Here is a 12,939-nt window from a genome sequence, read left to right as displayed (position 1 = left end):
TGTAGTGCACGGACTGGCTGGTGGCCCTCCCGACTGGAGCGCGACACCCTCATGTATTTCTATGCAGCCGTCACATTCGGGTCGGGAGAGCCACCAGCCAGTCCAAGCACTGCCCTCTGATCTCGGTCCGATTGATATGTCCGTCCCTGTTAGGTTACATTTACACACCTGGGTTAGTGTTCCCTTCCGAGATAATAGGACCCATTTGATTTCTCAGGAGTCATCCTAGCTGCATGCTTTTTTTTTCCTCCCCTCACTGAACTTTCTTTTATCCATTGACTCTTAAGAGTTGTCCACTACTCAGAATATAAAACAAAAATAGCCCGTCCTTGCTTCCAATGCAGGTACCATTATGGCGGCATTGGCACCGGCTCTCCTGGGGCACACGTGACCGTCGGAAGTAAATGCCGCGAGCAGCAGCGGCTCTCACTACTATGGGGGTCGCCTGAAGGAAGGGAGAGTGAAGCGGCCGCTGATTGCCACGTGAGCCCTGCAGCCCATGTCACGTGTGTCCCAGGAGGACCGGCGGCGAGGTTAGGCTGCTTATATAAAGGGCGAGTACAGGAATTGAGAAGGGGGTGTCCGAGTGGTGGAGAATCCCTTTAACAATGTATCAGTTAAAAGCGGATGAATCGTGGACGGAGCACAAAGTGTCTTCCCAGTTTCATCTGTTTTACTTGGATCCCCATAGATGTAATGGCAAAACGGATGAGAATAGGACCTGCTCTGAGTCTCACGGATCCATCTTTAAAACCGATGTGTATATGGATCATTGAAACGGTTTGTAAACCAACCCTGACTTCTCCACAACCCCAGAGATGCGTCCTGCTCTCAGACAGCGCCAACACACAGACTGCTCAGCTTCCCACGCTGACCGAGCAGGACCTGGCACTAGGCATAGCTCACCAGGCACAAGCAGGAGCTCCAGTGCTAGCTTTTAACCCTGTCCTACCTGGCTTTCCTAAATCATGTACAATGGTGATTCATTGTCTGTAGCGGTTAGAAGAGGAACTATTCTACTTTGAAAAGCAAATCTAGGAATGAATGGAACAAGAATTGGAAATCAATAAGGGAAGGACGGAAATAAGGGAAGGACGTCTTCTACGTCTAATTCCTGCTGGGTCCACTTCAGGCTTTGACAACTACTGTACTTGTGTGATCCCAGACGAGGGAAAATTAGTCTATTGTAGGTGCTAATTTTTTTTTTTACAGCAAAACATGTTGGGTTTGTAAGTAAAAATTAAAAAAGTTGAAATTAGGTTTTTTCCCTAAGCACCAATGATGCAACCTCAACAAAGGCTTCCTGCCTCTGAATAATGAGGACGGAGCTGTTTGTGTAGGAAATGGCTGAGGCTTCAAGAGATGGACTGAAAAAAGTTTCTGTACAAACTCTTTAGCGCAAGGTTCCCATGACTAACCCCCCTTATTAAAGTAGGTCACCGGTCTAATAAATAAGATGGTTTCCCTTCTCCCTGCCAACATATGAAAGATTGGGCATGTTGATTTTCAATATCAGGAAATAGGCTGCCGCCAAAAGTGTCTGGCAGTGGCTTACTCTGTTCTCCTTACATAAAACATATGGACGCCTGACAGAACTAAGCATACATGTGCATGGAAGATTTGGGAGATAAAAGACAACTGCATACCCCTAAGGGGTAGAAAAAAAAATGGTGACTATGGTCTCCAAAGCCTTGGTGCACATACAGTTCACTGTAAGGCTGTGTGCACATGATGCAGATTTGGTGCAGAATTTTCTGCATAAAATCTGCATCTCCTGGCAGAATCCGCAGGTGCGTTTTTTATGCGTTTTTTGTGCAGATTTTACCACTGGATTTCTATAATGGAGGGGTGCAGAAACGCTGCAGAACTGCACAAAAGAAGTGACATGCACTTCTTTGAAATCTGCAGCATTTCTGCGCAGATTTCTCTGCACCATGTGCACAGCTTTTTTTTTTTCACATTGATTTACATTGTACTGTAAATCACAGTGCAGTTCTGCAGCGTTTCTGCTGCAGAAAAATCTGCTGCAGTTCTGCACTAAATCTGCATCGTGTGCACATACCCTAAGGGCTCACTCAGGCATCAGTGCCAATCATTTGCAGCACAGACCACTAATGCACGGACTGGCTGTGTGACAGCGGTCACGCTCAGGTTGGGAGACCCGCAGCCAGTCCGCGCATTGTGCTCCAATCTCCAACTGCACAGGTGTCTGACTGCGCCCTTAGACTATTTTCTAGATGCACTCCTGTAACATTTAATGATTAATCTGAAGATTACCTGCTCTAAAGAATTGTTATTGTCCTGGAACAGAAACTTACGCCAATCCTAACATTCCTGAATGAGTGACCAAGACTGGTTTTACATTTACTAATGGCCATGCGGTGGGCAGTGTGCCCCCGAGATCGGCACATAGGGGAGGATTCAGGGCCTTTGCATTTAAGAGGACAAAAAAATAAAATAAAAAAAACAACATGTACTGTCACTACTAAAAACAGATGCTCTGTTCACAGGTTCTGAGGCGGCCTAGTAAGGGCCAGGGCTGCCACGTTATCAGCCATTATAGAAAGCAGTTCTGGTGGGCCCAGCTCGGCCATGCATTACTTGGATGCCATTCATTTAGAAAGTTAATGTTTTTTTTTTTTGTTTTTTTTAAACAATTTTGTCCACCATGGAAAGTTATGAAATTTGCAAGTCATTTTATTAAGGGATTTGTCGTCATACCAGTTAAAAAAACCAAACAAAAAGAAAAACACACATGTAAGTGGTTTCCTCTCCTCAGCTTTCCCCAGCTTATTATCCAGATATCAGAACACGCTGATTTGGAGAACACGTACTTGTAGTGAGGAGACAGGTGCTGAGCCCAGCGCTCATCATCTGGACTCCAAATGTACGCTCTGACGTCAGTGCAGCTGGAGTACAGATGATGACAGAGAAAAGCTCCCGTCTCCTCCTCTGAGTGTTCCAGAGAGCAGTTTCCAGTTCTGGGTCACTTACCGGGCTTCTTGCTCTAGTTTTGATAAAATACTCATCAGCTGCAGCTCTGCTAGATTTCTCAGTCACAAGTTTCTGCTATCTAGTCCTCAATTTGGGCATGGCGAAATTGCACAAACATTTTTGCAACTTTTGCAGTTTTCATGCCAATTTTTGGCAACAGTCATCAAAATGGGCGAGGCAAGAACGGACCATGGCAACGCCTGCTTGTCTAATTCATGACAATCTGCGGCCGCCGTATGCCTCAAGTGTCTAACTGGGGTCTGGGGTAAGATTTGTGGCCTGGCGCACAAAGGCAAACCCCACTTTCAGATGAGCCCGACTGCGTGCGCCTCTGACTCCAGCACGCACCTCCATCAAGCTGTTCATGCTGGTCTTGATGAAAAGGGGCCTGAATTTTTAAAAGTAAGAAAAAGATTCAATATTTTTTTTTTCCTTTACACATCTGTAAGGAATTTATTCTATATTCCAAATATATATTTGTTCCAATACACTGTATTGCACTATATAGTGAACATAATGGTCTTCCATGAAGCCAAAGCTGTAGCTCGGCTTCAGAGGAGTACCAACATGGCAGTCATAGCAATCTATCATCAGCATACCACGATCTAGCAGGGACAGGCAGGATTGCCCAAGCAGAGGCAGGATTGCCCAAGCAGAGGCAGGATTGCCCAAGCAGAGGCAGGATTGCCCAAGCAGAGGCTTAAGTAAGCACTGGTTGCAGCTGTTTTCTGCGGATGTCAGCTGTATAACACAGATGGCACCCGCCATGTATGGAGCTAAGCCGGCTCCACACACCCACAATTGGCTCAGGATGTAATAGTACAACCCATCTCAGAAAAGGGGGCAAAATATCCTGATATTTTAAGAAGGAAATGTCGGCAAGTATGAAAAATGATTTGTGCTGCAAGTTCTTTGCCATCTGCATCCACATTTATAATTTGAAAATAATTAAAACACATGATATCCACGGACAGAAAAATTTACCTTGAGACACGGGATCGCAATCAATCACTTATTACCTACTATTGGCCTCCCAGCACTTCAGGGGCTCCTCCAGTGGGAGACAAGGACCCCAATAGTTCATCAGACGACTGATCCAGTAAATGTTACATCTGAGCAGAATTGTTAAGGTGTGTGACCTGGAAACGTCCCTGCACCTTACCTGTCACGTGCAGCTGTAAACCATCGTGACTAGTTCTATTAGCCGGCCCTGGTGAGTCTGTGGCCATGTCAGGTTACAGGTCAGGCCTGCAAAACATGAAGGAAAAATGTGAGGATGGTTATACTATGAACACAATGGCTCCCAGTGCAAATCCAGTCATCTGCGACAGTCTCAAAGAACAGAAGTAACAGCGAAGTGCAGCAGCATGGAGGCGCACAGCATTTATACTGACACAGCACACGATGAGGAGGAGGCATTATCCTCTAACAGACGGAAAGTAAAAGTTACCGGGGGCCCGAGAATCATCAATGTTTAACCTGAATGCAGAGGCCTGTGATGTACGGTCTGCGGATCTCCTGATCCAAACTCAATAGTCTCATATAGGCCATCAAGTTCAGGCCAGGGGACCCGACCGGCAGTCCGAGCATCGTGCTCCATACTCGGACCGTGATTCATGGATGTCTGAACCTTAGGAAAAAAATAACCTGCAGAAATCAGGAACGAGGAAGAACATGCACCACAGACGCTTCCTCCTCTCCAATCTGCCGGTCACTGCCTGCTGTCAGGTGTCATCAGTCTCCAGCAGAAAAGTCTTACAGAAGGATTACAGGAAGTTGGCGAAGCTCTTTGCTCCTCCATTCGTCAGACTGCATACAGGCGTAACAGAGGTGGACTTTCAGTTCAAGGCAAGTCAATGGACAATACTGGGAAGTGAGAAGAGCGAAGTTACAGCACCTATAGTGCTGGCAGAATTACGATGAAGTAAAACCTCCAACTTAAAAATAGTAGATGGCAAAATATAGAGAATGAAAATTGGGACAATCATACTAACCCTTATAATCACAACATGTAAATGTTCGTAAATTAGCGCCGACGTGCCAAGATGGGATTCAGGGACTGTTATCTGACTGTAAAAGGACGAGAATAATGATAGACAGTATGTGACGGTCTACTCAAGTGACACTATGGCTATACACCTCCGTATGGTGCTGGATATTTGTTACTAAGGCGACGTTCACACGTTCGTTTTGACGTTCCGCATTCCATTTGTTTGTTACGTTTTAAGGAAGAGAAACAGAATAAAAGGAAAAAAAACTAAAATTGAGAAACTGATACAAACGGGAGCAGGGTCTCCGCCGATTACTATGGGGTCGCTCTGGGTTCTGTTTTTAGAATGGAAGGAACTGTATAGTGCAGAAGTTTTCTCTACATTACTGAAGTCCCGGTGGTGCGGGTGCCAGTCACCACAATAGGCAATACTCAGCAGCCGCTCACTGCCAGAATCAATGTGATTTACTATAAAGGGCAGCCATTAACCTGCAGTTGGCACAAGTGCAAAAAGTCTAACGTGCCGCCCCCTTTCCATTTACATTATTCTTCTATCTCCATATTGCCAGTAATACAAGGGGGCTGGCTTAGCGACTGAAACAAGCAATCAGACCCCTGTAAACACAGCTCTGATGAGCTGGAAATGGAGCTGTGGAACTTGAGACCATGCTGAAATCTTAAGATTGGGCAAACTATAATAAGAAGTTTTTTTTTTAGGAAGTTCAAGCAGTCCTTTAAATTAAACATCTAATCACAGTTTTTTTTTCTTTAAACTTGAGAACCTCCTAAATGTGTTTCGTATCTGCCTCCAGCCTGTACCACCCATCAGTCATGTGCTCTGTGCGCTGGAACGGGAAGTGTAAACATGAAGCCCGAAAAAGCCAGCAAGATCAGAGATGTCCAGCGAGCGAGAGAACTTCCCGAGAACAGAGGAAAATGATGGCAAGGCAGAAAAACTGCTGACACCGGATTCTGCAGACGCTGAACTCCCCGGCACCAGATACCGCACTCACACAACTTATGTTCCTGAGGATTTGGAGTCCTAAAAATTGCCCAAATCCTATATTATAAAATAAATATATCTCCCCTACACAATTCGGATCCAACACTTAACCCTGTCATGACCGACTCCTTTAGGTGACTAGCGGCCCACCCAAAAATTCACCTTTTTCTTCAGGAATGATTTTACAAGCGAGAAGATTTTATTTTATATACACACACAAATAAGTAAAAAAAAAAAAAAAAACATAAAAATATAAAGTGCAGCACAAAAAAGGAAATATATACTTAACTGTAAAAAAAAAAAAAGCATGCTTATATACACTTATTTTTACAGCTTACGATATATATATTTTTTTACTGATTTCTTCTCCGATAGTATTTTTTGCCATATATCTTATTCCAGTAGGGACTGGAGTAGGATTTGTAGCTAGGCACACATGGGAGGCATGCGCCACATCCTGATTCACTAAGAGGCACAAGTCTCTTAATGAATCTGGAGCATCGCGCTCGGCCGCTCCACCTGCTCGACCGTCTTGAACTGGGGTCTGAGTGTCCAAATCCATTGATGCTTTTGTCCAAAATAGTTCTTTATTGAACATTGCTAATGGGGTGCTTGGTGCAACTTCTGCCTCTGCCCTACATGGTGCACCATCTATCTCTGCCCTCCTCTGGTTTCCTGAAAATCTAGAGCTGTCAATCAAAGAGGGAGGCGCGGATATATAGAAGACAAGTAACGGGGTAGGCGGACAGTACTGATCGGTCACGTCAAGTCTGCACCAAATACCTCCTTAGCACATCTATAAAAAGAAGCAAAAAGGCAAATGGATTTGGACCCTGAGGCCACGTTCACACGGTCAGTATTTGTCATCGAAAACCAGGAGTGGGTGATGAATACAGCAGTGGTGACTGGTTCTATTATACTTTACCTCTGATTGCTCCTCTCCTGGTTTTGGCTTACAAATACTGAACATGTGAACGTGGTCTAAAGGCGAGATCATTATTACGCCTTGTTCTTTTCAAGGTACTGTGCTTGGTTTGAACAGTCATTTTCTGCTCACAGACTCCTGTAAGTATATTTTATTGTTGCCCTTTGTAGTAGTGGAATATAAAAATAAACCTTTTACAATAAACATGGAGGTAACAATTTTAGCTGTTTTCTCTATTTTGGCCCCCAAAACTTTTAAGTGACATGCTGATGACTTCATCCCCCTGCCCCACATGCAATGATGTGTAATAAGTGTAATAATAAGTGACTGTCTGGGGGCTTGTAGTGTGCGCTCCTCTCCATCCTCCTCCGACCCCTCCATACTCTCACGTGCCCCGGTAGCGACCACAATGGTGACGTCCCCAAGTGTGTGTATGCCCAAGGCAATGAATAGCCCACGCTGCCCACTGTAACAAACACTCAGTTGTTGTGAAGTGTTGCCACCTATTTATATCCTCCCGTGTGAGGCCAGCTCATGTTCTGGGCCATATTTATAGCATGCGGGGGGCTGACTGGAGTCATCAGGTCCATCAATGATTTAGCATTACAGGGGCCCGGAGATGTTTGATGCAGTCAGCAGAAATCAGCCTCAATCGCTAGTATTGGGACCACCATAAAAAGGGGCTTCACTACCTGATAGTCGGTGGCAGTAAGAAGCCTCCGGTCATTAGACTATGGCATGCCAAAATACGCGTCCCCCTGACTGTCCTCCAATAACTACCTAGAAGTGGGGGGAGGGGAGAAAGAAAAGTGCCAAATATGTCACGGGTGGATTTACACAGAAAGCCCCCACTGCATGCGCTAGACATATGCACAATCCCCGATTCACCTGACAGAGCGAGTGTGTCCATCTGGCCTCTGACGTGTTGGGGTACTTTGGAATATACCCCCTGCTAGGTATGCATAGAGGGTCTATAGTCTATGTGCACCACTGTCTATGCAGTTCAGGGGTACACTTCAGAAAAGTTAGAGGATAGCATTGCTTCATTTAGGACTTCAAAAAATAAATAATGCATGCTAGGAAGTGAGGGGAAAGGCAGTTCATGCACCTATAGTGCTGGCAGAATGCTAATGAAGAGGGACGGACCACTCGAAAACGGTTTACTGGCAAGTTACAGAGAGGAGAACAGGGACATAGTGAGATGTGCACCAAAATATAATTACACTTGTGAAAGAGGAGGACAGAAAGAACAGGCTTTACTCCAGGAGAAGTATGAAAGGAGAGTTACACCTCAAATCCCGGCACCGATACGCGAACATGGCCTCTGTTCAAGGGGGCAATTCAGACATAGGTGGTGGTCCTGAGAGGAGACCGCCCCAACGCTGTCAGACACCTGTGGCAGCGAGGTATGGTGCATGGGAACTAAGAAGACGACATGGTCCAACGTGCTGACCGCTTCCTCCATATCTGCAGTCTGGGGGCCGTCAGGACACCGCTGTACATGCTTGGGTGGTCCTGCACAGTACAGTGGGCTTGGCTGACCTGATACACAGTAGACCCCCGATATCAACAGGTTCAGTCTAAAGGGGCATTCACAATGTAAGGCAATAGTGAACGAGCATGGTTATAAACACTCGCTGCCTGACTGCTGGATCTCACCTTCTGGGCCAGATCCTGACTGATGACCTGAGATCCCATTCTTACCCAATCAGTGCTCAGGATTCATCACAACTTCCCTGTCAAGGTCTTGCTCACCAAGCCACTTCGCTATCACTTTTGTCTTGTGACATGGTCTCCATCTTGGTGGAGAAAGCGGAGTTCATCACCAGACTGCTCCTGGACCATTGAGAGCAGAGGTCTTGGAGGATGCGTACAAACGGCAATGATCCGTGTGTAAGCCCACTCCACGGGATGAAAAGCCCCCGCACATGAAGGATGCTTTCCTGTTGGCTGATCCGGGACCTTTCCAGTGGGCTTCACCAGCACAATGACCTGCAGAGGAGCGGAGTAAAGCGATTCTGTGACATCTAGAAGAATGGTTATTCCGAGAAGGTGAGTGCTACCATGAGTCCAGCAATGAGGTCATTCATGTGTGGGGGATTTTCATCCATGGAGGGGCTTCATTCACAGTTTTCCCTAAGATCATTGCCATGGATAAAGAATGGGATCTCAACGTCCTCCAAGAACAATGTCTCCTAACGATCCAGGAGCAATCTGGGGAACACGGCTTTCTCCAGCATCATGGAGACCATGTCACAAGGCCAAAGTGATAACTAAGTGGCTCGAGGAACAACACATTGATGTATTTGTCCCTAGAAGTTTAATATCTTCTGAAATGCTGATAACTGAACATCAGGAATAGTGATTAATGAATGTGCTGGGATAAGGTGTTATCTGAGCATGCTCGGGTGCTGAGTGTCTTCAGCGTTCTTGAATAATATGTTAGATAGTCCCCGCAGCTGCATGTCTCGCTGGTGTTTGACAGCCAGAACACACGCAGGTGCGAGGAGTTGAACATATTATTTGAGCATGCCGAAGACACTCGGTTAGCACCGGAGCATGCTAAGATAACACCTTTCCCAGCATGTTCATTACTCACCAATCAGGAACCATAGAAACATTGACTAACACTGAAGCGGAAAACTGAGCTAAGATTTGTGTCAGTCTCAAAACTTTTGGCCTTGACTGTAAATATGAAACCGATTTGCAATGGACAACATGTGAAGATTTCCTTCAGATCTCACCGCAGGCTGCGCTGCAAAGGACAATGTGACGAGTCCGCAGCACTGCCACAGTGACATCCGCTATGGTACTGTATGTGCTGCTGCGGATAAGCCCTGTGGGGGAGGATACAGTCCACCTGGGGGTCTACAGCTATGTAGTACTGACCCACAGGGTCCAATATTACACGGACAGAGTCAAGACCCATCAACAAGAAAATTAAAGGGAGTGTCAACCCGAACTGATAATATAAACTAATCACACAGACTTGTAGGGGGGATTTGCCCCCTATAAAAATCTCACCTAGTTCTTTACTTGCTGCCTGTGCTCTACAGAAACTGAAGACCACATATGTTAGGGCTCATTCACACATCAGATTTTCACGCATGATTGCTTTCCCGTGCTTTTCACGGATAGAATTCATAGCTGCGAGTCTAGGAAGCCATTCACATGCTTGTGATTTTCTGAAAATCCCTGAGAAAAGTCCGATTTTGATCAGAGGGTCAGCGCAAAATCAGCAACAAGTCAATGAGTCCATGAAGAAAAAAAAGAAAAAAATAGGGCTGCAGTCGGATGACATCCAAGAGTGGTCAGATTTTCATGGACTGTTAAAAAGGAGAAGTAGGTGGAGATTTTTATTTTATTTTCTTCCTATTCCTCCACATATGAGAAAAACCGATCAGAATAATTGGTGGGAAAGTCGCACATGTGAATGAGCCCTTAGGTTATCAGTCCGTGCCCAGAGAGTGGTACACAGACATATGAATGTGGCCTAACCCGGCTCCTGCCATGGTCAGCTTACAGTGTAGGCAAAGCACTCAATCAGTAATGTAGGACGGGGCTAGAGAAATCTCACCGCAGAACTCCAGCGGAAACAAGCACCCAGTAATGCGTCATTGCTGGAATCAGGGTCTCTGCCCCCACATCATGCTGCGCTCAGACAGGGAACCGAAAACCTGGTGACAGACGTCTCCTCTTTACATCGGTGCCTGCCACTGGTCAGGTGAACATTTCTAGAGACCGTGTTTAGATGCTGACAGGGCTCGCTCTTATCACAAGGGCTTACGGCAAGAGCAGATTTGTTTTTGAAGAGTGATGGATCCAAAATCTTTGAATTCAGAAGCTTTCAAAAAAGCGTCCAAATTACCAAAATATAGCGCAAACCAGTGAACTGCTGGAAAGAGGGGATGACATTGAAACCCCCATTGGCCTCCATGCCATACTTTGGGCCACAAACAATAGGATGTTATAATAATGTTAAAAAGAGCATCTTCAAAACAGAAAACAGAGCGCAGAGGTTTCCATTACTGGCTGAACATCAACCGTCCACAAAGGGCAAACACAACATAATGTAGAAGTCCCGATACCACGTACAACTGCACTCTCCATAAAGTAGAGATGAGCGAACGAGGTGTTATCTGAGCATGCTCAGGCGCTAACAGAGAATTTTTCGAGCACGCCAAAGATAATGTTCAAGTCTCTGCAGCTGCAGGTCTTGCATCTCATCAACAGCCACAACACAGGCAGAGATACCCGTTTGTCAGGCAATGCACAGAACATACAGCTCTGGCAAAGATTAAGAGACCACCATATCAAATCCCCGTCATGGGCAGCCCAATCTCCAGACCTGAACCCCATTGAAAACCTCTGGAATGTAATCAGGAGGATGATGGATAGTCACAAGCCATCAAACAAAGAACTGCTTACATTTTTGCGCCAGGAGCAGTGTGAAAGACTGGTGGAACGCATGCCAAGACGCATGAAAGCTGTGATTAAAAATCATGGTTATTCCACAAAATATTGATTGTGAACTCTTCCTGAGCTAAAACATTAGGATTGTTGTTTCTAAATGAATATGAGCTTGTTTTCTTCACATTATTTCAGGTCTGAAGGCACTGGGATTTTTTTTTTAAATTTTCACCATTTCTCATTTTCAGAAAATACAAAATTTATTGCTTGGAAATTCGGAGACATGTTGTCAGAAGTTTATAGAATACAAGAATTTACATTTTACTCAAAAATATACCTATAAAAGAGAAAAATCGGACAAACTTTATATTTTGCAGTGGTCTCTTATTTCTTGCCAGAGCTGTATATTATTTGAGCACATCAAAGGCCTCGGTGCACTGGGATTACACCTTATCTGAGCACATATGCGCATTACTAAAGTAGACAAAAAAGGCCCCTTTACAGCAGAAATGTGTACCGATACGCTTCTCAGACTGGTGGAGGAGGATCAGGATATCAGCTATTAGCATCCAGACATCCAGCAAATTATCCCTTAGTGCAAAATTACCGATCATGAAACATTGAATTATAGAGACGAAAGGCGCTGACATGAACATCACTACAAGCAAAATGTAGAAAACAATAAATTATATATAGAATATATGTAGAATCCGACTACACAGGTTCTATCTGTAGTCTGTTACCACGGAGATATATTATTATTTATTTATATAGCACCATTAATTCCATGGTGCTGTACATGAGAAAGGGTTACATACAGAGTAATAGATATCGTTTACAGTAAACAGGTTTACAGTGACAGACCGGTACAGAGGGGAGAGGACCCTGTCCTTGCGGACTTAAGGTACCGTCACACTCAGCAACTTTGCAACGAGAACGACAACGATCCGTGACATTGCAGCGTCCTGGATAGCGATCTCTTTGTGTTTGACACGCAACAGCGATCAGGATCCTGCTGTGATATCGCTGGTCGGAGCTAGAAGTCCAGAACTTTATTTGGTCATCAGGTCGGCGTGTATCGTCGTGTTTGACAGCAAAAGCAATGATGCCAGCAATGTTTTACATGGAGCGAACAACCAGCGAGAACGATAAGTGAGTCGCCGTTACGTCACTGGATCGCTCCTGCATCGTTCTGGAGCTGCTGTGTTTGACGTCTCTACAGCGACCTAAACAGCGACGCTCCAGCGATCGGCTCGTTGTCTATATCGCTGCAGCGTCGCTGAGTGTGACGGTACCTTTACATTCTATGGGATCGTGGGGAAGAGGCAGAAGGTAGGGGCGAGGCGGCGGCTCTGGCGATGGCGAGGCGGTGGCTCTGGCGATGGCGAGGCGGCAGAATGGTTATTGCAGGCTGTAAGCTTTCTTGAAGAGATGGGTTTTCAGGTTCCGTCTGAAGGATCCGAGGATCGTGGATAGTCGGACGTGTTGAGGCATGGAATTCCAGAGGATGGGGGATATTCGGGAGAAATCTTGGAGGCGGTTGTGTGAGGAACGGATAAGTGTGGAGGAGAGAAGGAGGTCTTGGGAGGATCAGAGATTACGTGAGGGAAGATATCG

The 12,939-nt window shown here is 45.5% G+C and overlaps 1 protein-coding gene across 2 annotated transcripts in view; it reads right to left on the bottom strand.

Annotated features, from left to right (window-relative positions):
- WWP1 (WW domain containing E3 ubiquitin protein ligase 1) overlaps nt 1-12,939 on the bottom strand; it is a 124,051-nt gene that overhangs the window by 53,503 nt on the left and 57,609 nt on the right. For both annotated transcript variants that reach the window (XM_069731570.1, XM_069731571.1), the window contains exon 2: nt 4,157-4,242. In XM_069731570.1, coding sequence (XP_069587671.1) covers nt 4,157-4,223 — 67 coding nt within the window. In that variant the 5' untranslated portion in view covers nt 4,224-4,242. The remainder of the gene's footprint in view (nt 1-4,156; nt 4,243-12,939) is intronic.

This window comes from Ranitomeya imitator, chromosome 6 (assembly GCF_032444005.1).
Source record: "Ranitomeya imitator isolate aRanImi1 chromosome 6, aRanImi1.pri, whole genome shotgun sequence".
NCBI classification, from domain to species: domain Eukaryota; kingdom Metazoa; phylum Chordata; class Amphibia; order Anura; family Dendrobatidae; genus Ranitomeya; species Ranitomeya imitator.
This window is presented reverse-complemented; position numbering and strand designations above follow the sequence as displayed.